We start from the raw sequence: 25,083 nt of genomic DNA, 5'->3' as shown, positions 1-25,083 counted from the left end.
TCGAGATATTCTACAAACACATCCGAGAGAACGAAGGCCCCGCATAGCAGCACGCTTAACGTGAGAAGAAAAGTTTAACGCGCTGTCAACAACAACACCAAGATCACTGATTTCATAAACCTTGCATAACGGCACAGAATTGACAAAATATTGAAATGACACGCTAGATGTTTTGCGAGTGATAGACATGAATTTTGTCTTTGCGGTATTTAGAGAAAGGTTATTGCCGTTGCACCATTCGGAAAAAGAACACAAATCTGACTGCAACAAGCGACAGTCGTTAACTGAATGAATTTCCTTAAATATCTTGATGTCATCGGCATACAAGAGGAAAGAAGAATTACGAATGGCAAAAGAAACATCATTAACGTAAATTAAAAATAGGAGTGGGCCTAATACCGACCCTTGAGGGACCCCACTAGTCACTTTATACAAAGAAGAGGTTTGGCCATTTACGGCAACATAACAAGATCTATTGAGCAGATAGCTGTGCAAGAGATTCACAATCGACAAGTCAACGTCAAAGTTCGCAAGTTTAACCATAATCAGTGTGTGGCTGACTACGTCAAAAGCCTTGCTCAGGTCACAGTAGATTACGTCAACCTGTCCTCTCTGAGAAATAGGTGTGGAGATCTGCGTCATGAAACTAGCAAGATTTGTGGTAGTTGAGCGGCCAGCAAGAAAACCATGTTGATTTGGAATCAGTGAGTTTTTCACACTAAAAGACAATATTTTGTGAAGAGCCAGTTCGAAGATCTTTGATGTGGCACATAGTAGAGAAATCGGGCGATAATTAGAAACATCTGTCTTAGAGCCCGACTTAAATACTGGGAAAACACGAGCAGTTTTCCACATGCTAGGAAATGTGGAAGTGTCCAGGCAGTTATTAAATATCTTAGTCAGTACTGGGACAAATATAGTACCATATGCTTTTAGTATGGCGGAGGGGATGCCATCTGGGCCACATGATAAGGATGGTTTTAAGCGCTTAATGCATTCGCTGATAAGATTTTCATCCAGCGACAAAGCACTGGATGAGCTAACTGCCTTGGGCTGTTGTCTGATATCAGTGCTGGAGTCTGAGGCCTTATAAACGGATGAGAAATGTGTGGCAAAACAGTCAGCGACGGCATGCACTTCTACCCCATTTGAGTCTAGTAGTCTGAAGGACTCTCCGCTTTTGCTAGACCGTTTACGCACATACTTCCAAAACTCAGCCGGCCTGTCAGAGGCGCTTTTTTCTAAGAATTGAATGTACGAACTATGATCCCGTTTATATAGGCGTTTAGAGAGAGTTCGAAAAAAGCTGAACTCTTCCTTCCACTCGCTGGATGGAGAACATTTAGATTTCCTGTGTGCGTGATCTTTATGCTTCAGTGCACTGATAAGTTCAGATGAGAACCAGTGGGGATATTTACGTTGTTTAGGTGTATACTGGGGAATAAAATTAAGCATGCTGCTCAGTACAAGCTCCGTAAACCGATCAACCTGGTCATCAACATTAGGTTTGTCAGTAACCTGTGACCACTCAACGGTGGACAAGTGATGATAGAGGCCCGTGTAATCACCTCGCTTGAACGCAAATCTTGGAGATTTGTTTACGTAACTGCTGTAGCTCGTTGTTTCGGCTGATGCAGATAATCTTACGTTAAGTGGTGGGTGGAATTTGTCCGGACGTACAAGAGAGATGTTGGAGCGGGAAACTTCAAGGGGTTGATCGTTTGACACACACAGGTCTAAGACGTTGCCACTGGAATTGACGACTGAATTATGTTGCACTAGGGAATTAAACGCCAGAAAGTCCAAGAGCAGGCTGCACTTTTTCTCTGTGAAATGATTGTAATGAGAAAAGGTAAGCGTGCTCCAGTCAATTCCAGGTGCATTGAAATCCCCAAGAACAATAATTCTGTGCCCACTATAATAATAATAATAATAATAATAATAATAATAATAATAATAATAATAATAATAATAATAATAATAATAATAATAATAATAATAATAATAATAATAATAATAATATCTGGGGTTTAACGTCCGAAAATCCCGATATGATTATGAGAGACGCCGTAGTGGAGGGCTCCGGAAATTTTGACCACCTGAGGCTCTTTGACGTGCACCTAAACCTAAGTACACGGGCCTGAAACATTTCCTCCTCCATCGAAAATGCAGCCGCCGTGGCCGGGATTCGTCCCGGCGACCTTGGTTATAACGTCATTAACTGACAGCCTTGAGTAGAAATAACCTACTCAAGGCTGCTTGAGTAGGTTTGAGTAGGCTTGAGAGTTTATAAACCCAAAAACGAGAAAATTATGAACGTCGGCTCGTGGAGAACACACTTGACTGAATGACTGACTGATTGATTGATTGATTGATTGATTGATTGATTGATTGATTGATTGATTGATTGATTGATTGATTATTTCTCCCCATTTATGAATAAAATCGCCTATTTGAAGTGGTATATAAATCATTTACACGTCATATTTTTACTATCTGTGTGAGTATAGACGAGCGCAGGGTTCCTCATCATGGGGGGCGAAGGTTCATCGCAGCGCCCCCGCCCTCCCTACTAAGTGAATGTATGGGGCAGACTTTGCGCCCCTCCCCCTCTTAGGGGACTAAGGGGCGTCCCCCCCTCCCCCGTGCGCACGCATATGTGTGCGAGGACATCCGTGATGATCTGGGAGACAGGTGGCGACATCTAGGCGCGGTGGGGCCGCAAGCAGTGCGTGGTCTGCCGCTGGTGTTAGCGGCCGTAAGGACTATAGGCCTAATAAACCTGATGGTGCTGTGCATAATTTTAATTTCGTTTCCTTATTTTGCTATGTGGTAAATTGTGTAAAACAATTAGACGCACAAATCCTACGTCGCAAGCGTTGATCCCCGGCCTGCGCTTGTCGACCTAAGTTGCGCGCCCTCAGCACCGGCGCAATTTTCTGATTTTCCTATTCTTTTGTTCTTACAGATACACTACCACACTTATAGTGGAGTGTCACACGATATCGCCCTACTGCACGTACAGCAGACGGCGTACAGCGCGCAAATGTTGTCCAGCGTCACGCCGATCTGCTTGCCTTTTAAAGAAGCAAACTTTGTCGGCGCATTCTGCGTGATCACTGGATCCGGAGTACAGAGTAAGAAGTGTACCCTTACTTACGTTTTCTTGGCGCATTGCATTTTTTTAAAATTTGAGCGTGCTAGATTACTATCCGCGTTATGAAACCCCGGATGGAGAAAAATGCAAAAGCAACGCCACCAGAGAATGGTCTGGCGTCGATGTTTTCAAGGAAAGAACTTAAAGTCTGTCGGTCAAGCTCGTGTGCTGCGCACACGCAAAGTACATGCGCTAGCCCTTGTAGCAGCATGAAATCGATCACAAGCCTGGATGCTCTCGGCATCGGTTAGGTGCAATTACAGTCTAAGATTGTTTGCACCATTTCAAGCGTCTTCCGTCGTCTATCTTGCACGCTTTTCTTTTTATAAACCGCCGTGTGACCGGTACTTTCGAGTCACGAATGACATGCTCGCTTTCAGCGTCACATAACGTTACTGACAAGAAAGCGCGAACGCCGAGTTTAAAATAAAGGAAACTCAAGCAAGCCAGACGACGATTATGGCTGTTGGATTAAAAAGAAAAAAAAAAGAATAGACCCCAAAAAAGTGCAAATTGTTTTTCAGTGTAGCGCCATGTGAATGCCACACCAGGAGGCATTCTGTGCACCGAACTTACGTCACAGTGTTTGAAGTAAGACGGCAAGCAGAAACTAATCTCAGTGAGGAGACATATCTTAGTACTTCCCTTACCTAGAAATATGCATCTTGAGCATCGCCGAGATAGGATGGAAAGGGCGGAGGTACTACATAAAAGATTCAGCAACGCTCGAGACGCGGTCTATGTATATGCAGCGGAATACGAGAATGGCCGAAACATGGCGATAGTAGAAACGAATATTCAAGGGGACTCCAAGGTCAGCGGCACTATACGTACAGGGAAGGCAGAAGTGGTGGAGGAGGTGGCTATAGCACTAGCACTAGCCTCCACAAAAGCCAATGTCATAATCAGCTACTTTAAAACCACCGTTAAAAATTACACTAAGGATAAGATCTCGCCGGAATCGCTAAAAATTGTAGTTAACTTGTAGTTAGTTAGGGGGAGATTGCCAAGCACTGCAGGCTATAGGAAGGGCCGCTTCCCCACGGCACACATCTCGCTAAGCAAGCAGCATGCGACGGCATGGCGCCTCTTACAAACACTTTCCGAATACAGTCGCATATCACCACTACTACCCGGAGTTATACTCAGATATGTGTAGGTTTGCTGCTTGCTGCTGCCACGAGTGTAAGGTGGCAGCAGCGAGCTCAGGACCGGGTTGATTGGCGGAACATGGGAGAGGCCTTTGCCCTGCAGTGGGCGTAGTCAGGCTGATGATGATGATGTGCAGGTTTTGTCATCAAAGGGCAGACCTGAATCATATATTATGGGCTTGCCTCTGAGTAACAGGGCAAAATAGAACATATATATTAACGGAGAGCAGTGGGAGACCGCACTGCTCAGCTCAGACCAGGGGACGGAGCCAATCCTTCCAAATCTTGCCGTTTTAAATAAAAGTTATTTCCTACTGTGTTGTAGAGATTGCGAAGGTGACGCGTATGCTTGCATCCAATGATGCGATGGAAAGCTTCGTGGAAAACGAGCAGAGTGTTTGTACCAGGTTTTCAGAAATCAGCTTTTGCCCCTGTATACGCAACGTTACGGCCTTCCAAGCTCCAGTGGCGCGGTAGCCGCCAAATTTGTGGCCCCCTTCTGAAGTGTTCACAAGTCTTGCAATGTCGGGGGTTGGAGTTGGGCGCTGTACTGGAATGAAGTCAAACGACCTCGTCGACGAGTATATGCAGGACGTTATGCGTTCAGAAAAAGGAACGCTTTCCCTAACCGGACTGTAACTTCACTTGTCCACTGTCGCTCTTACCGATTCGATTAGGTGATAAGCCCTAAACGCTGAATAAATTAGACAAGTTCTTGAAAGAGCCTCATAGATATAAGATGCAGGGAAACTATTATAACATCATGATAGCTGTTTTCAATGTACTCTATTTCCAGATGATGGTACCCAGCCAAGGAGTCTTATGCATGTTCCTATGCCTGTACTGCCACCACAATATTGCGCCCGTTTCGTTGGCGTAAGGGCTGTGGTAGAGGGCGCAATGTGTGCTGGCCAACTCGGGAAGCGACAGGGAGCCTGTTTTGTAAGTCGAAGTGTCCTGCAAAGCGCACATTTCTTTACAACTTGACTTAGAAGAGTTTGGATGCGAGCTCGTTGGTACGGATCCATCATAAATACACAGTGCTAATTTAAACATGGACAGAGAAACAGCATACAAAGGCAATAAAGGATTTGTTGGCAGTCAGCGCCCGTCCTCGTATGCTGCTTCTCTGTCCATGTTTAAATTAGCGCTGTGTTTTTATGATGGATTCTCTGCCACATCTTAACGTATGCGAGTCAAAAGGACGTGAGCCGCTTCCCATGTTATTTGATTGCCAGCGTAGTGTTTACCAATTCTTTATACAGCAGTTCTTGCTTTGAAGGATTTGGCATCGAGCCCCGTGTGGTGGTTTCTGCCACCGGTGGAGCACCTTTACTAAAAGTTTGCAAATCACAAACAATTATGGTAGCGGTTCTCGGACGGTGTTGCATGTTAGTAAATGGAGGGGCAAACTAAGATAAGTTTTTTCTGCGTGTAAGCCTCCTGCGTTGCCGTAGCGTACGCACACATCGAGTACAGCGCATCGCTGAGACGCTAAGCACCATCAACCAGTTATTATATCTCAAAGCAAAAAAATTGGGGTAACTACGCGCTAGTGGTGCGAAGACTGAAGAAACAACGGAACTGGTGGCCTTCCCCTACTCCTTTCCCTCCTCCTCACCCTCACTTCCCTTTCCCACCCCTTAACATACAATAATATACATGGCTATTCTATGCTTTACCCTCTCCCCTCATTTCCCTCCTCCTCACTCTCGCAACACTCCTCTCCCTCACTTCCCTTTTACACCCCCTTGCTATATTATACAGTACATGGCGAAGCTATGCTTTACCATCTCCCTTTCCTCCTTTCTTTCCTACTCACCTTCACATCATTCCTCCTCACCCTCACTACCCTTTGCTATACTATACTATGCTCCTTTCTTGGCTTTGCGTGCCTTGGCATAGCCAGGCTGGGCTCCCCCTCTCTTAACGTGGCTCCTCCTCGCTCAACCAGTAAATAAGGGACGACAACGGAGTTTTGCCGAGCTTAATACAGCTCCGCTGTTAAAAATTGGAGCTTTTCAGGCAGATTTCATGCATTGTATAACTGACACATTGTATAACATTCTATAATACGGTATCATCACTGTGTAACACTTTTGTGAAATTCATGCTGCAACATGTGCCTGGATTACCGAAGGGAGGTTGGGCCCTCGTCAGGTGTATTGACACACCTTTAGCCCAATTTCCTCGGTATACAGTGTTCGCTGTCAGGGGCGTAGCCAAGGGCGGGGGATTAACCCCCCCCCCCCCGAAGTTTTTCAGTTTTGTTTGCGTATATATACACGCACACCTACAAACACACGCACGAACATACATAAAGTATGGTTGACCCCCCCCCCCCCCCCGAAAAAAATTTCTGGCTACGCTCCTGTTCGCTGTACACCGGAATAAAAAAATTCTGATTGATTGATTGATTGATTGATTGATTGATTGATTGATTGATTGATTGATTGATTGAGATTTTACTCGTGAAAGCTGCACGTTATGTTTCCTCCTGTGCGCAGGGCGACTCTGGTGGGCCGTTGCAGTGCACCTTCGACAATCGGGTGTGGTTCCTGGCAGGCGTAATATCGCGGGGTGACTGCTACAGGACGCACGAGCTGCCTCTTCTGCTGACCAGTGCCTCGGCCATCGAGCAGTGGATTCACGACGTGACTGGAGGCTTACACGAGACTGGAGACTTCCATGAGTCGATACCTCCATGGGGCGCTGGACCGGATGTGTACAGTCAAATCAAGGCGCCGTAAATGGACTGAAAGCTGTACAGAGCAAAGCCGCTGACCAAAACACTGTATAATTTATCTCTCGAATATGTTTTACACTGACAGCATTCAAGATGTAGAGTTAAAAAGTTCTATTGTTCGCAGAGAGGCCGGCGCAAAATTATAAGAAACATCGTAAGGGGCCGAACGTAGCCATTAGTTGTGTTTTCCCAACACTTGCCGACATGGTCACTCCAGACAACCTTTATTATAAGAAACCAGTAGCGTTGCTTTTAACTGTTTGCTTTGTTTTCTTGTTAAATCTGCTAGATACGGGCTTTTCACAGTGTAAGAAAATTCAGGTCATGTACAGCGCAGCCAGGCATGGGTGACTGTGTCAGCAGTTTTCTTCAAGTCTAATGAGATTAGACTTTAAGGGTTTGTTTTCAGAAAGACCCGCCTCGGTAACTCCGTGGCTACTATACTGGATAATAATTCGCGTAATTGCACCCTAAGGATCGATCAAGCTTAGTACTAAGGTAGGATACATTATTTTATATTAGTTATATATCTGGTTTAGTCGGTACGTACGCAGCGAGAAGTCGCGCAATAGAAAAAAAGAGAAAATGCTACAATCGTGAATCTAGTTGGTGTAATTTTTTCTGTGTGCACAAGGTACACAGGACTACTAATGCTGCCAGAACCTACACCAGTAAATAAAGCATTCTGCTTATAAGACAATGTGTTTTTAGAGCGGTGAAGGTGGCTGGTACAAAATAAACTTACCCTATAGGTTCTCGAATCCGGAAGCGCGAATGTAGAAGAAGAAGAAGAAGAAGAAGTCAGTGACAATTGGACCATGTTTCATCGTGATGTTCAGACAACCTTACGGTTTTAGCAGTTAAACATCTTACGAAACCTGTTTGCACGGCACGCAGACACGATGGCTTCGGAAGAGTCACGTAAGTACATCGTTCAATTACTATAGGAATGTTTTTTTCTTTCTATTGCTTATGACATCCTCGGATTCCACAGGCGGTAGATTCTAAGAAGGGTTTCGCCTAATTTTTATTTGTTTATATCAATAATGAGTTACTGTTAAACTATCTATTCCTGAACGTATTCTTTTATCAAGATAATTTTGTAAGCAAGGCACGATACGATTCATGGTCGATCCCCCGGTGTTGATTGCGCCAAGTATCCTAGGAACAACCAACCAATCAACCGACGTCGGCAGACTCTTACTCCGTAACATGTACATGCATGCGCTAGAGCGCCATGCAATTTTCGCGTGAGCATAAGCATTCATAGAAGTTGAATTACGAAGCATGCGCGGATGTATCTCACCTTTCGGACAAGCGGTTACTCAAGTTGCTCAAGCTTCACGGTGATTCAAATCGACAGAAAAACACAGAGGCAAGAACAAGGTCAGCTGAATATAAGTGCTTTCCTGTGACGTCTTTGTTTTAGACACTGACATTGACATGCGGTTTAAAACGTTGTAAATGGCAAAAGCAGAACATACGGCAAGAATGGTGCAATGGGCAATGTTAATACTGCAGCGTCTCAAAACCTGGTCAAGTAGTTATTACAGGGAAAGCAAAGAGTGCAAGCTTATAATTGTAGCTGTATTTTCGGCAAGCACCGCCAGGCTTGTGAGTGGCGTTGCCTAACGTCCTCGGGGCCAAATTCAGTGCATGCATGCAAGACTGTACTAAAAAAGTGGACGGGAAGAAAAATAGAACATCGCACTCAAAATCCGGCAGATTTGTAGATTCGGCTGCCTCCCTTTGTCTCTCCACCTACTTCAATTTCCGTTTACTTTATTATTTCTACCGTTCAAGTGAAATAAACGAGTAGTTCTCTATGTCCTATTAATGGTTTCATTGTCAACCTCATGCGATTTCTGGTTAAAAGACGTCAATTACCAATATTTTAATTTCGCACAAGGGCGTACAATAGAAGCGTGGTATCAGAAAAAAATGGGAAAAAGAAAGAGAAGGAAAAAAAAGAAAAGAAAGGCACTAACGCAGTCGTAACCTCAAAAGCTGTATTTCATGATACTTAGTATCTTCTTGCAGGAGAGCCAGGAGCGGGAGAACAGTCTGTGGAAAACGAGTAAGGCAAAAGAACTACACCTTTCTGCATTAGACCGATATCTCCTTTCGCCAGAATCAATAGTGAATCAGTAAATTAAAAGCGTTTGTAAATTTACTAGAAACAGAAGAAAAACGTAGCTGCTATCGAAATAGGTTATATTACTGGTCTGCGTGCCAGATCTCGCGGTTTCGTCTGAAACAAATTCATAATTGGCATTATGGCGCGTGAAAATTCAAGTTGTGTCATGCCTCGTAAAAGGAAGCAGGAGCCTGCACTCTCGCAGGAATGCTATATACCACGAAACTCTTGGTACCAGTATGTGCACCTTTGGCAGATATGTAAGGAAACGTTGAACTTTGTTTCAACCAACCATTACCTTGAACAAATAGGTTCGAACAAAAGACACGATATTTCGCCAATCAATTTTTCACAGAGCAATCGCTTCTCCATATTTTATAGCCGGAATGAATTCCCAGTGGAAATAGATTCGAGAGAGCAAAGTTGGCTGTTGATTTGCATATTGCCTGTGTAGTACATCTGCTGGCCTTGTCTACTTCATACCGCGTTAATTAATATTCGCAGCGTATTCACTTGTGGACCTGTTTGCTTCGTGTATGCAGAGTCGTGAAACAGTCGTCGCCGCAAGCGAAAGAACTCTTCATTGTCACTATTGGAGCATCGCTCGTTCTGTTTCTCTGTCTCGGAGGAATAGTGTTTTACCTGAAGACAGGTAAAAAACATGTTCCAAATGATTTGGCTCGCACTACCGTGCTTTTTTTTTTTGTGGTCTAAAGCGGGTTTTGTGCAACGTGGAAAAGCTGTCCGAATCTTTTTTTTTTTTTTTCGCAGATGACAATGATGATTCGGCACCGCACCCTCCTACGAGGTCTAAAGGCGTGCCCCCCAAGCAAGATACACCGAGCGTACCCATTACTCCCTCTAGCAGTGTCTCTACGGAGACAGGTATGGTGTGTGCACGCCGCGTAGATGGTTGCTACCATTCACATCAGCAGCGTAGCCAGAAGTTTTTTTCGTAAAGTATGGTTCAACCATACTTAGTGTATGTTCGTGCGTGTGTTTGTATGTATGTGTGCTTGTACATATACACATGCAATCTTAGAAAATTTCGGGCGGAGGGGGGGGAAGGTGTTAACCTTCACCCCCCCCCCCCCCCCCTTTGCTTACGCCAGTGATTCACATATTATGCAATAGCAAACAAAATCGCAAGCAAGGGCTGCGTGCCCCTACTGAAGCGTTCGGTACGCCATTCCAACACGGAATCCATATGTATTCCCTGTATTTTCCATATATTATCCATATATTTCCGTAAGATTCTTACGGAAACATACGGAAACATATCCCTTCAATGAGCTTCCGTGAAAGCTTATTAAAAGGGTACCGACACCAATTTTCAAAGCTGACTCTGCCGCACAAATCTCATGTATACAGAGACGGCTCTGAGCTAGTGTGAAGAAGGTAAGGGAATGCTCATTAGATATTTCATTTCGATGTTAAGGTCACTTTTCGCATGGCGCACCTACTCACACTGACACTAGCGTGACGTCAGGCTACAGTATCAATTCTGGTGACTTACGCACCAATATGACTAGTTGCGATGACGTCAATTACTAAAACGTACAAAATGACCGCTTGCACGTCGCCAACGGAGCCACGGTGCGGAGCGGCCGTGGAAACGTCAGGATATCTTGCACGAGCACTTGACGAAATCATACCGCGTCGTGACGTCAGGATACAGCAGGAAACGCAAGTAGCTTTCAAAAGCATGTACTTAATTTTCCAAGGTTCACTCACCCTTACCAGTACATTTTATGAGCTCTTGAGTGCCTGGCATTTCATCTGACGCAAAAAAAAAGATCATAATAATAAGGACAACTGAGAGCTGTGGTGTGAATAACCCTTTAAGAAAAAGAAACAAAATAAACAATATTTATAGATGCATAGTGCATTTTTCCATTTGTGCACATTGAATAGCCTAAATTTGTGCGTCGGCAATTGCGACGCGGCATGCTTAGTTCGCGATTACGGCTTTTTGCTCGCTAGCGCAGCCGCACGTTTTGGAATAATTGTAAGAATAAGTTTGTCGGACGAATGTATCGTTATCACTGCATTGTACGTGCAACATGACCGTGACTTTCAGACACCTGTTGTCACGGTTGCAATTACGTTTAAACGCTAACTTTTCTCAAGTGCACGCCGTGCCTTCTGCTGTATGAGTGCAAATGCCAACTGATTTCTAGGTTCAGAGTTTATGCCAACAGATGTTGTTCATAAATGGCATTCAGGACGCTGCTTCAGCAGCTTATGTAGATTAGAATTGTAGGAACTACAACGCGCAGGGCAAAATTGACTATGTTACACGTTGTAGGAGTAGCTTCTTGCTCTAAAACAACGGGTAGTCCTCCTAAGATCGTGTTGTCTTATTCCTAGTTTAGTTGGGTTTAATGGCATAAAAGATACTAAGGCTACGCTGCACCAGCCACAGGGTGTTGAAGTTTCATTACCTGCAGCAGACCCTGCAGTACTTAACATTTTAAAAAAATTGTTTCGTCTAAAATGTTGATCACGTCAGCCACATGTACCAGCGCGTCATCTCCTAAAATTGCAGCATTGCGTGCATTGGTATGTGCAATTTATAGAATATACCGAAGTGTTCTCGTCTTTGTGTTTTCATATGTGGGCAAGTAATTAAAATTTGTCTAAATGAAATGAGATTTGCTGCATATGGGTTCTTCATTAATATGTAAGTCAATCCAGGATGAATTGCTACGAACATTATTTGAACGCTAAAGTCAAACTTGCAATTTAGTGTTCTATTAGACTATTTTACTGCCTCGAAATTAATGCATAACCTACATTCTTCGTAATCAAGCGACAATTTTCAGGTACATCAACGACCGAGCAAACTCGAGGCAACCAGTCCAGTCTTCACGAGGAATTTCTGGAAGCCGAAGGCAGCAGCGAGGGCTGAATCGATGGACATTTCATCGCGTACCATATGAAGAATTGTCACACGATTTCTTGTACCTCATACGTTCAATATTTAGGGATTTATTTGCATTTAGTTTGTTAGTATACATAGACTTTTATGATAAGCAGGTGCCTACCACTAATATTAATGCCCAGTCAACGTTTTATCTCACGCCAGTTTTCCACAGCTTTGTTAACCACAAGAATCAAGAGTTGTCTGATGATACGATGCGACCTCCTAGAGAAATAAGGCGTACCTTCGAAAACTGCTATTCGACGGACTCGGGTAACTGTGGCAGATTGTTCAGTGCTGTTAAAACAGTACGACTAATATCTAAGACGTAGGTTTGACCTCAAAATGAAATTTAAGAAATCGCAATTAGATCACCTCTAACAAGGGCCATAGCCAGAATTTTTTTTATGGAGGTGGGGGGGGGGGTGTCCTCCGACTTCCCTTTATGTGTATTCGTACCTCTGTTCGCCTATACATGTGTACGCCACATGTATAGGCGTATAGGCGTTTTTGTATAGGCGTACATGTGTACGCCTATACACAAACAAAATGTAAAAATTTTGGTGGTTGGGGTGGCGGGTTGAACCTCCCAAGCCACCCCTCTGACTACACCAAAGCCTAAAACATTAGAACGAGTTACGCGTTATATGCGCACGAAATGTAGGTAGAAAATGCTCGCCGGAACAGTTTTTACATGATACTGTGACGGAATAGCTGTAGCAGTGGTCAACAATTATTTTTTCGCTTTTATTAGCCAGTCTTTGTAAACACGTGCTATCAGTAAACACGTGCCGCGAGCAGGATGTTGAGGACGAGTAGTAAAGACAATGAAGCGACCGCGCTGCTGGCGGCGGCCCCATCGACAAATATGTCCCGCACATTCTCTAGGCTTCCGCTGTTCTCTAGCGGCTGGATTCCCAGCTGCCTGCAGATGACGTTGTAATGGTCCACCATGCGTATAGGTCCACTCTGAAAGCCTTGTTTTAGTCCTGCACAGAGAGAATGTCGCCTATAATACACGACCAGGCAAAATCTTGGTGCGCAGAAATGTGCTCATACTCGGTGTGTTCAAAGTAAACATGTTTTTCCCAACAACGAACCTGGACCAGTGGCCAGAAAGATGGCACGCATATCTGCGAGTTTCATGGGGTCGTAGCCGTGGCCCCCGCCGACTGTCCTGTTTGATTTCGGCATTTGCTTCTCACTCTCCGTAAGTCGAAGCTGAAAAAAAAAAATACGTAAAATAAAGGTTTCAACAAAGTTGTGTCAAAAATAAAACAATAATGTCACCTCTGCAAAGTTTTCAAAAATTTCTATCAGGTTAGGTTAACAGGAAAATGTTGGTTGTGATGTTATAGCTGCAAGCTTATGTTATTGAACTATGGGAGATGGAGAGAAAATAAAACAACGGCATGACGGCCAGCCAAGCACGCGTTCGGTTTGCAACCCTGCGCAATGGCAGAGTCATGACGAAAGAAAAGTAAGGGAGATGCAGGTACTATCATTGGCAAAATCGCGCGGCTGTTGGACAGCCACGTGATTTATGTAATTAGGTATTAATGTCTGTAATTTGCATACATTTCCCTATTGACGGTAATGAATTTTACAGTGCACTGCACCATATTTTTGTGCTGTTATTTCTGTAATAACCCCTTCTCACGAAATGTTCCAGACTGTATCCTGTGAGATATGTGTATAAATAAATAAATAAATAAATAAATAAATAAATAAATAAATAAATAAATAAATAAATACACACGATCACTGATGCCAATCAATATTAAGGACAGTGGCGATGCCTGAATTGAACAGTGGCTGTCAGATAACTGTCCAGGAGAACAAAGGACCACAAGAGACGCCGTTTACTCGTTAAAGTATAAAGCTTACCTTTACAAGCAGGTAACCCGGATCAGTAGTCAGCACAATAGGTTGCGTCAAGTACGAATCCCTGAGATGATACGATTCAGGCAGTTCTTCTTTCCTGAAAACGTTGAGGCCCTTAATGTTCGCGCTTTTCAGCTTGGCGTACACCTGCACGTTTACGAAGGCAATTTCACACGTTTTACTTCAGAGGCCTTGTTTCAGCAGTGCTGAACACATGTCAACAAGCAGCTTCGATTGCTACGAAAGATATTTGAGGTTGAGTTGTGCTTTTACAACCAGCCTACGACGGCAGTCGGACATGAATACGAGGACGAGCCCTGTATAGTAGTAATAACAAACTGAAGACAGGCAGATTGGGCGCGTAGGCAGGTTTACATGATAAATATAAAGCAGCGCTTACCACACGGGACAAAGCAAGAAGTGACAAACATGGCGCTGAGTGTGTCACTTCTTGCTTTTGCACCTTGTGTTAAGAACTGTTTTATACTTCTCGAGTGATAACAGTTCTAAACCAGATCTGTTTTCCACAACAAACTTCGGTCTCAGGCAGACTATCGGATACGCTTCGTAATGGATGTTATCGCAAGGTGTATTTTTCTCAGGCGCTGAACGTATACCAACGTAGAGCCAACTCGTCCAAAGCTATACGTAGGTTCATAGGTACAAAGCTAAATTCAAAGTTGATGTCACTGAATTTACACCACCCCGCCATGGTGGTCTAGTGGTTATAGCGCTCGACTGCTGACCCGAAGGTCGCGGGATCTAATCCCGGCCGCGGCGGCTGCATTTTCGATGGAGGCGAACACGTTTGAGGCCCGTGTACTTAGATTTAAGTGTACGTTAAAGAACCCCAGGTGGTCGAAATTCCCGGAGCCCTCCACTACGGCGTCCCTCAATCATATCGTGGTTTTGGGACGTTAAACCCCAGATATTATTATCATTGAATTTACACCGACTCCTCAAACGTTTCGGAGTACGAAGCCGACATAAATTATTTTTCGTTTCTTTTGCGTTTTGCCTAAGAGGGAAATAAGACGGCGGAGTTGCGCGACAGTTGAAGCGGACTTATTAAGAGGATATGCGCGAATAACACAGTAATAAAAATTGTAGTATTTGCACCGTTACGAGAAACCGTTGCGCAGCATATAGCGACAGCAAAAAACGCTGAATATGTTCGTGACGCACCCGTGCAGTCCTCAATGGAGAAGCGCTACTTGGAGCTTTTTGTCAACGTATCGTATTGCAGCAGTTTTATACCGTACCGTTTGCAGTTCGTGAAATTCACGTTGACTAGGAAAAATACTACCGTACACATCCAGCGCACAAAACAAAACTGCGACAAAGATGGTTGCAAAATGCATGTCAGTTCTCGATTATTTTTATATTTCAAAAATTTTTATTCGCATTGCGTATCTCTGCATAAAACCCGTAAAATAATGTATAGCAACATTTGACGCGGTTAAATATTATGGCACGAGAAACTTGAAGTATTACAACCTTTCAATGTTTTCCCGATGCGGCCTTGGCGTTTTTATATGAGCAAAGAAAACTTACGTAAAATTATCGGGCTCACCTTGTCAATCTTGCCCCTGTGTGGCCGAAGCATAGAGAACGCCCCACCATCGAGCATACAATGGATGTCGCTGGCGTCAATATGTGGCTCAATGTCGATCAGCTCGTTCTTGTCAAGGCTTGTGTCCGTCATGCCGTGGTCAGACACCACGATGATACTGAGCTGAACATAAAACGATAGTAAAATTTCGCTCGTGGACTACTTGTAATGGCTGCAGATGTGGTCCCACTATTAAATTACTTCAAGAAAAAGTGGAGAAAACTCAGTCATTGCGTCGTGATTGAATAAAGAGTCCCTTGCCTGCTTGACGTCGTTACCTACTTCGGTCACGTGACTTTCGGGTCACTCATAACTTCCATTATACCACTTACTGTCCGTAACGCAACTTCCGGGAGCAGAGTTTGTCATAAGTTCACCTCCTGTTTCAACTTTAGCTCCTAGGCACCTCCGGTTGACGACTTTCGTTTGTAGATTACTCTTTTGGTTATGCCGCCTAGCTGTGAAAGGCCTCTACCCATGACAAGTTCAATTCTGTCAGAAATTATCGTTGTCATCATAACCCGTTGCATAAAGGGTGTAGAAAAGGTCCAGGAACACATTATATTTCATCATCATCATCATCAGCCTGTCTACGCCCACTGCAGGGCAAAGGCCTCTCCCATGTTCCGCCAATCAACCCGGTCCTGTGCTTTCTGCTTTCTGCGTATTTAATAACATTTAAATATTTTATCGGGATTATGCAAAGCCGCACAGGGGCTACAGGTTACGCTGTTCGGGTATCGCTTGCCTTTTTTGCGCGATATTATGTGCCCCTCGTGAAGCCTCCTACTTTGCTCATCGGCGATGAACGGGGACCAGTTCGGATATCTGTCAGGCCCTGCGGCATCAGCGGAGGCCGCGTCCATGAAGCGGACGGGCCCATACTGCGACAGCGAGAATACTCGCTGTCGCAGTATGGGCCCGTGTACAAATCCGTGTACTACCCATGATTCCCATGCTGGCTGAATCGCCATGCGTTGCAGCTCCCATAAACACTAGCGCCAGAGTTCTCTCTAGTAAATATTGTAGGAAACTCTATGCTTCCTTCTATCTCTCTATCTTTTCATCCCTTAATCCCCTTCCCCTAGCGTAGGATGGCAAACCGGACGCACGTCTGGTTGACCTTCCTGCTTTTCCTTCCTCCTACTCCTCCTTGTATTTACTATAGAAGAATCCGCCTGCCTTACCTGATCGCGTATATTATGTTTCCTGGCTTCGTCAAGCAAGTGCTTGAGTAGGTAGTCGGCGCTTTTCAGTGCTTCTTTGCGTTCCTTCGAATCAGGGCCATATACATGTCCTGTGAGAAAAGTACAGGTTAAATCAGTTGCAAGTAGTACAATATTGTCGTTAATCACCTCGTGTTAGTGCTGCAAAGCAGTGTCTCAGTCACAGCCAGGGAGAGGAGGGAGGGGGGGGGCACCACCAGGTTGTGGTGCCCCTTAAGGCGGGGCCCTGTACACGCCCATACTTTTCGCGCACCCGAATACTTACCTGCAGCATCGACGGCTTCGTAATAAACAAGCGCAAAGTCAAGGGCGTTCTGTTTCAACTTCCTCACTGCTTCAGAAAGTGCGGCTTTAGTGTCCCTTTCAGCCGTTGGCCACTTGCCGAAATTTCGATAGGGAAAGCATATCGTGGGCTTGACACCTCTTATCTCCACCTGCAAAGGTAAAAAGATATACTTCAGTGAAATTCTTTGCTCGTAGAATAATTTATGGAAATGTCTCTACGTGATCTTACGCTAAAAATTAACTCCCATGAAGTAGTGCTTTATTCCGCTCCGAGTTTAGTTCAATTCAAGCAGGCGAAATCGTACGTTTCAGATCGTGGAGTTAAGTAGCAAACGAGTTTTGAAAAACGCTGTAAGAGTAGTCTCCGGATTGCCTTAATGAACCTGGCGTTCTTTAAGGTGATTTTAAATTAACATACGGTAACACGGATGTCACGCTAAAGAATCCAGCCCGCAATTCAGCGTGCAAGCAAAATGTCATAAGCACTCAGCTTTCCCGTCGGGTAACTGACACGTTTAAACAGTGAAATAAACATGTCAAGCTGAATATATGTATTTAGCAAGGAACGTTTTTCACAACCACGGCAGCGAACTACAAAAGAAGAACGGCACGGGTAAAACAGCCGCTAAAGCAGTAGCACTACACAATTCGGGCAAACTAACAATACTGCCCCACAAAGCTCTCGATATCAGAACGTGGTCTAGTTAATATTGATTGCTTCAACGTTGGTTCTTTTTAAATCTGCTGTTTTACATGTCATAATTGTTATGTGGTTAAGAGCCACGCCGTAGTGGGGTACACCAGCATAAGTTTGCCAGCCTGGGGTGTGTAAACGCGTCCTAAGTATAAGTACTCGCATACCTTTTGCATTTCGCTCTCGTCGAAACGCGGCCTCCGTGGGCTGGAATCATAGGCGTGCGCAGGGTTTCCCATGTGGGGGGAGGAGAGGGGTCGAATTCTCACCGCTGTGTGTCCCCCCCGTTGATCGAGTTTGAACGAAAAAGCTTCGCAGGGGTTGCAAACATGAAAATGAAGCGATGACATGCTTCCCTGAACGGCCTGCCTTTGGTCCCCGTCTTTCCGTAGGTAAAAGTATGAAGCAAACAGCTCTTGGAATGCAACATCGGTGGTCCTCAACCGCCACTATCGTCAAAAACCTGCATGGCCATAACCTCCTTGAGCTTTAAACATTTGCGGGACAGGTTCGACAAAGTAAAGGTGGCTGATTCCACGTAAGATCGAACAAACGATGGCTGGTCGACCTCTCAAATTTATTTCAACATTTTATATATTATTGTCTGATGAGTGGAAAGAAGAGATCCGCAATTTGTTCTGCCTCCAAAAATTTTTTCGAAGCACAGGAAATCAGTAATGACGAAGAGGTGGAGTGGAGCGCTCATCCGCTCTGCTGTTTTGGCCAACTTTCGTTATGAATTGCACAAAATATATTAAAGTTAGGTAGCTGAAGTTTCTGTAACTAAATATATGCATGTTTTTGCTTCTGCTCAGGTATTTTTAGTTTTTATGTGTAGTGTAGATGTTTTATAAAAAACCTCAAAATTGGCCCAGGGAACGTTATTTTCTTTACTTTGAACGCCCTTATCTCAAAAAAGTCTTGCACCAGAGCGACGAAAATTCCGCATTACGTTCTTCGCATGGTTATCTACCAAACTACCGAATCTTATAATTATATAACGTTTCAGTAAAGAGATATGATCGGGCTAACTTCAAGAAAACACTGAACAATGGAAACTTCTGACGACAATTTAAAAAAATCCCCATTTTTTACGTTTCTTAAACTGTCCACTTATTCTCCTCCACATCAGCTTTAACAAACATTGAAAACATGTTGCATAATGTTGTTGCACTAACAGTTACGGCCCCTCCAATAAGACCCTTAGGCAAGGATTGGCAATTCCGGCTTCTTGCCCAGCAAGTGTATAAAATGCAGGCCGGATTGAATTTCGTTTTATTAAAAGGCCCGCAGGTTGGATTGGAGGGGACGTAACTATCAGTGCAACAACATTATGCAACATGTTTTCAATGATTGTGAAAGCTGATGTGGAGGAGAGTAAGTGGACAAAGTTTAAGAAATATAAAAAATGTTTTTTTAATTGTCGTCAGAAGTTTGCATTGTTCGGTGTTTTCTTGAAGTTAGCCCAATCATATCTCTTTACTGAAACGTTATGTAATTATAAGATTCGGCAGTTTGGTAGATAAGCATGTGAAGAACGTAATGCGGAATTTTCGTCGCTCTGGTGCAAGACTTTTTTGAGATAAGGGCGTTCAAATAAAGAAAATAACGTTCCCTGGGCCAATTTTGAGGTTTTTTATAAAAACATCTACACTACACATAAAAACTAAAAATACCTGAGCAGATGCAAAAACATGCATATATTTAGTCAAAGAAATTTCAGCTACTTAACTTTAATATATTTTGTGCATTTCATAACGAAAGTTGGCCAAAACATCAGAGCGGATGAGCGCTCCACTCCACCTCTTCGTCATTATTGATTTCCTGTGCTTCGAAAAAAATTTTGGCGGCAAAACAAATTGCGCATCTCTTCTTTCCACTCATCAGGCAATAATCTATAAAATTTTGAAATAAATTTGAGAGGTCGACCAGCCATCGTTTGTTCGATCTTACGTGGAATCACCCAGGTATGAGGCAGATTTATTGCTCCCATCATATGATTGGTGGGGGGGGGGGGGTGCACTTTTCTTGCGCGCGCCTATGGCTGGAATCGAACCCGCATCCTCAACCATAGCAGCGCAAGGCACTGGCCGCTGAACTACCACGGCGGGTTCTACGTTGGCTTCAACGTGTAGGTTTTACTGCTACACGATAATGGGCTTAAACTCCGAAGGAAACTCCGTGCTTTTGGGAGGCACTGTAATCGATGAATCTAGATGACATTTAACCTCAGGTATACATGTGCAAGAAATTGAAATTTTCGAAATTTTCAAGATTTTCTTGCGAATGTCACATTCTGGTGATGATTAGGCACGCTGCGGACGGGACTCCTGATTAATTTGGATCATCTGGGGTTAATTCGCGTGTACTTAATGCACGGTCTCCGTGGAGAGGAGATTGGGGTGAGCATGACGGCAGCCCGAATAGTCCAAGAAAACGACATAGTGCAGGCCTACGGGAGCGTAAGCATTGCAGGATGAAGTACGCGTGCGAAGCAATGTGGCGCACCTGGCAACCGTCCCAATAGTACATGCCGGTGCGGAGTCCGTTCTTCTCTGCCGTCACCCAGACTGGCTCCGCGTGGTTCCACCAGTGCGGGTTTGACGCATTCGGGTGGGGCGCCATCAAAAAATAGTCGTCGTACTTCTCGTCGTACATGTAATTCTGCACGAAACCGTGCCGCTCCGCATATAAACCTGAGGGAGAAGTACGAAGGAAGTTTAGTTAGTACACTTGCATTATGAGAAAAAATAATGCAATGCCCAAAAAGGTGAAGTAATATTCTGCCTTTGAAAGAAAAGATACCCTCATCTAGGGATTCACTACATAGTCTTTAAATAGTTTCTTACGAAATGAGAAGACACATCACGACAGTTACAATACATTTTTGGTTCTGTTCTCCACTTTCTCCTCCTCGTAATCATGGATCTTCATTTGATTCCTCCGATCTTTCTCCCCCTTTGTCAATATCCCAAGGTTAGCGCATAGAAGTACGTGTCAATATTTCAGGTCTAGAACAAATATTTATGTTTGCTCTCTGGTTCTTACTTCTTGTGCAGCTTCATAAAATTAATCTCTATCCCTGCCGTTGTCATACAGAAAATCATATGATTCTATAATATAGTTGAGTTTCCTGGAGTAAAAGAAAAATCTTCCCTCCTGACTCGAGTTTTTAATGTGCACAAAAAAGTAAGAATTTTATTCAGTTCCCTTAGCTTTTGCGCCGACCAGTTCGCTTCATCCATATTCTTAAGACTTTCTTCTAGACTTATAATGTCCAGTGTTTCTCTCTCCTCAAACGAAGCCCAGCCCATGAAACGCTGCGCTGCCTCATTTTTTGGTTTTTCCGTGGCCCTCCAATGCCATCTACGGATCACTAACCTTTGGCTAACTTTCAAACCCGAAAAAAATTCCACAGCATATCCACAGGGTGAATGATGATGAGTGGGGCGAAGCTCTCGTACGGCAGGATCTTGGCGGCGGCGTCGCGCAGCTTCACGCCCAGTACATCAACGACGTGAGATCGGGCCGGTTTATACTAAAGGGTCGATGAGAGTCATGGCGACTTGCAGCTCACTTTAATTTTACATGTACACTGTGAATTTTTATTGTTTAATCACGCACAGGAGAAATCTCACCAGGCACTACCTTGGAGGTAAACAATGGCTGCTAATGGGGAATGAGAGACAGAAGAAGTCGGCTTTTAGTTAACGCGCACGCTGCGAATTTTTTATTGTTCAACAACGCACAGGAGAAATCTCCCAACGGCACCACCTTGGAGGTCGAGATCTGGTACTAGCGTTAAGACTGGTTACGCACTACGACGGGGACGAACGGGTGCCGCTTTAAGGAGCTTCGCCCCTAAAAGAACACCGCTTTCAAGCGCAGCACTCCCTTCGCGAACGTAAGCGTTGGCATACCGTGACTCCTGTTCAAATTCCACGCGTCACCTCACATTTCTTTTAAACCAAACCTACGCTAACGTGTTTTTTGCACCTAACAAGTGACTGCAGCGGCATCTTACCTCCCCTCTCTTTGTACTTCCCTTCCGACTAGTTTCTCGCTCGCTCGTTTAAGGTCTTGTTTTCGACTCTACGCTTTAGCACTTACAAAGACACGGGCATTTTTTGGTGCCGTTAGCTTTCTGACAACGCACCCCTGCATTCTTCAGCACTATTACTGATTTTTTTGTACTTCACATTCGTATAGGTCCTGCACACAATCTCCTTAAAGTCGGCCTGCCACGCTTCGACGTAAGCGGCACTTTCGCCCAGTGTATCTGTTCGAGCGGCTTTGCATACAGCGGTGTTGTCGTGACCCAATGTATGTTCGCGCCTACATTCTGGGGGCATCGTTTGTAGTAGAAGCTACGGCACGTGTGATAGGGGTGTGTTGCTGGCCTCGGCACGCCAGATTGGAACGCTGTATTCTATGGTTTTCTCTTCTAAGGGGACGTAATTTTTATTCGAAAGCAGCTTTTTATCTCAGAACAAAGTTTGGTACTTTAGATATTTAGTGTTTTGTAGCTTATATTCTGTCAAGACGAAGCTTTTTTTACATATTCGTCTATCTCAGCCCGTCAGATAATGATAATTGGCGTGGTCATTATACATAAACGTCGCTAATTCGTTCAGCTATGAAATACTGCAAATGGAGCACTGCTATAGGAGGAGGTGCAGAAGATAAATTAAAGAGAACATAATTAAGTCCCAGGACCTCACTACTGATGTTCAAAAAATTTAAATATCGTTGATCTTGCGCGCATAAAAGGCGTGCGGTGCACACGCTTTGTACGTGAAGAGCTAAAATTTCTAAGCAGCTGTGCAGTGGAGGCGCTAGCTTTGTTGCGGTAGTGTAATGATGCTTGGAATTGATGGAACTAGGCGCTGGCGGCGTTCAATTAATGTGCCTTGTGTCTTCGTCTTTATTTTTTTCTTCAGGGCATTCTCAAACAAAGAAGATAACGTGTACTTGTTCGTAACGCAAATAAATCATACCAGCTAATTAGTACTTTAATGAATAAGTTAGGGTACTTGCGATCGTTGTGAACCTGAAGCCGGTCAATGCACGGGGCTCTAACTGGCTAGGAATCGTGAGATTAGCGCGTCTCCAAACGTGCGTATTCATACCTTTGTAGCGATGTAGTCACGCCACGCACTGACCAGGTCTTAAAAACATACACGAGCGGATAATGGTGCGGGACGTATTATGACAGACTGCACTTACCTATACAGGGTGTTTCAAGAAATGTGTCCAACCTTCTCAAAAAATCAGGAAAATGCGATATTTGATTGCTGCCTTCAGAATTGGTTTTTCTGTAGAGGCAGGAATTTTAAGTTGGTTAAAGAAATTATTTGGGACTGTAATTAAAAAAGTTAAATTAATTAACTTTTTAATTAGTGGAGTTAGGTGGTTGTGTCAAATAGGAGAATTGAAGTTCTTCATGCCAGAAACCTAACCCAACTTTCAGATTTCGAAAAAGTGGCATCTAGTAATAATTACGAAGTAATGAATTTCAACCAAATTCAATGGCGAAACCTAAACAGAAACATGGAAGAACGTAAATGCCATATTCTTCTGAGACGTCAAAAATGAGTGAATTACTTTCTGTAGCGCTAGGCATCTTAAGATGGTTAGAGACATGACTTGAGACAGTAATTAATAAAGTTAAATTAATTAACATTTTAATTAGTAGAGTTAGGTGACTGTGTCAAATTGGGGAATTGAAGTTCTTCGTGCCAGAAACAAATCCCAACATTCAGATTTCGAAAATGTGGCATCTAGTAATAATTACGAAGTAATGAAATTCAACCGAATTCGATGGCTTTCGCTGTTGAAATCCGTTGCATTTCGTTGAATTTCATTACGCCACAACAATTACTAGAGGACGCTTTTTCGAAATTTCAAAGCTTAGATGGGTTCCTCGCATGAAGAACTTCAATTCTCCCATTTGACACAATCACCTAACTCCACTAATTAAGAAGTTAATTAATGTAACTTTCGTAATTACTGTCCTAAATGATGTCCTTAACTACCTTAAGATTCCTGCCGCTACAGAAAAAGCAATTCTGAAAGCCCCGAGCAAATATTGCATTTTCCTAATTTTTTGAGAAGGTTGGACACATTTCTTGAAACACACTGTATATCAAAGGCTTTGCGAATTCGGATTGTGGTTTTATTAACTTAGTCCCATATTGTGCGAGAGTTTTATTAACTTAGTCCCATATTGTGCGAGAGTAGGCGGCTAGGGGGGAGCGCAACCATAGTTCCTTTATCGGTTATTTTAACGGAAGAAAGCTTGGCACACATAAGTTCTTGTACTGTTAAACGTGACTAACAAGCGAAACACAACAAACAGTTATTGTGGCGTAAAACACGCTTAGCAAAGCACAACAGATAGTTTCCAGAGTGACAAATTCGTAGAAACACTTGTGTCTTTCTCGTCCGTGTCTGCTGATACCTCTTGATGCATTTAACACACTAGACAAAAAACCCACTTTGACAAACTGTAGAAACACGCTCACCGGTGACGATGCTGTAGCAGTTGGGGTACGAATTTGCCGGCATGACGGGCACCACGTATTCGGCCTTCACTCCCGTATCAGCGAGTTCTTCGAAGCCCGGCAGGTGTGGTTCCGACAGGTAGTCCCAGCGCAGTCCATCGACCATGAAGAGGAGAACCCGCGGACGACTTACTTGCGCTAAGAACGACGCGTGGGACCCGCAGAAACTCAACGCGGAGAGCAGTAGGAGTAGGAGCTCGCATTCAGCGAGACGAGAGAACGCGACTCCGCGCGGGGACCTTAGCATCGCAGGGCTCATTGTTTAGCGCTACCGGTCGAGATCTACAATGGAAACGTGTCTCCAAGGCGCATATAAGTGCCTGTTTTTAGCAGCGTACGAGTCCTCGTCTGGGAAACAGGTGCGTAGGAATACGCAGGTAGTTGAAAATTCCAACTGAAAACTTCTGTAACCGGCAGTCCGACCCGACAAGCGTTCGCGGCTGTGCCTGTCTTCCGTTCGGCAGAGGAGAGAGTTGCTCTTCCGTCGGCAAAGGGTCGCGCTTGAAGGAGGGCGAACACAAAGGTTCCGTTTACACGAGGCATTTGGCCTTAACCCCTTGACATTTGAGTGGCACCCTGTCAAGTATGACGTCACATGAGGGGGGACTCCGCTGCCGCACAGCGCGTGTGCTGGCTGTTCAAGGGCTACCCGACTTGCCCTGCCTGATATTTAAAGCAAAATTTTCTCAGCAAACCTTCGCAGAC

General features: G+C 44.1%; 2 protein-coding genes across 2 annotated transcripts in view; both read right to left on the bottom strand.

Moving 5' to 3' along the window:
- Nucleotides 1-1,720: 1,720 nt before the first annotated feature.
- LOC119393297 (glycerophosphocholine cholinephosphodiesterase ENPP6) overlaps nucleotides 1,721-25,083 on the bottom strand; it is a 50,641-nt gene continuing 27,278 nt past the window's right edge. Inside the window, exon 9 of the transcript XR_007416327.1 lies at nucleotides 1,721-1,736. The gene's annotated coding sequence lies outside the window, so the exon portion shown is untranslated. The remainder of the gene's footprint in view (nucleotides 1,737-25,083) is intronic.
- LOC119393301 (glycerophosphocholine cholinephosphodiesterase ENPP6) lies at nucleotides 12,788-24,990 on the bottom strand. The gene is made up of 8 exons (XM_037660242.2): nucleotides 24,340-24,990; nucleotides 20,324-20,511; nucleotides 17,102-17,270; nucleotides 16,798-16,907; nucleotides 15,572-15,733; nucleotides 14,002-14,145; nucleotides 13,215-13,335; nucleotides 12,788-13,103 (listed from the first exon to the last, which is right to left on the bottom strand). The coding sequence occupies exons 1-8, from the start codon at nucleotides 24,635-24,637 to the stop codon at nucleotides 12,892-12,894; spliced, it is 1,404 nt and encodes a 467-aa protein (XP_037516170.1). The 5' UTR covers nucleotides 24,638-24,990; the 3' UTR covers nucleotides 12,788-12,891.

Source organism: Rhipicephalus sanguineus, chromosome 5, assembly GCF_013339695.2.
Source record: "Rhipicephalus sanguineus isolate Rsan-2018 chromosome 5, BIME_Rsan_1.4, whole genome shotgun sequence".
NCBI classification, from domain to species: Eukaryota; Metazoa; Arthropoda; class Arachnida; order Ixodida; family Ixodidae; genus Rhipicephalus; species Rhipicephalus sanguineus.
The sequence above is the reverse complement of the archived record's forward strand: the minus strand, read 5'-3'. Positions and strand labels throughout refer to the sequence as shown.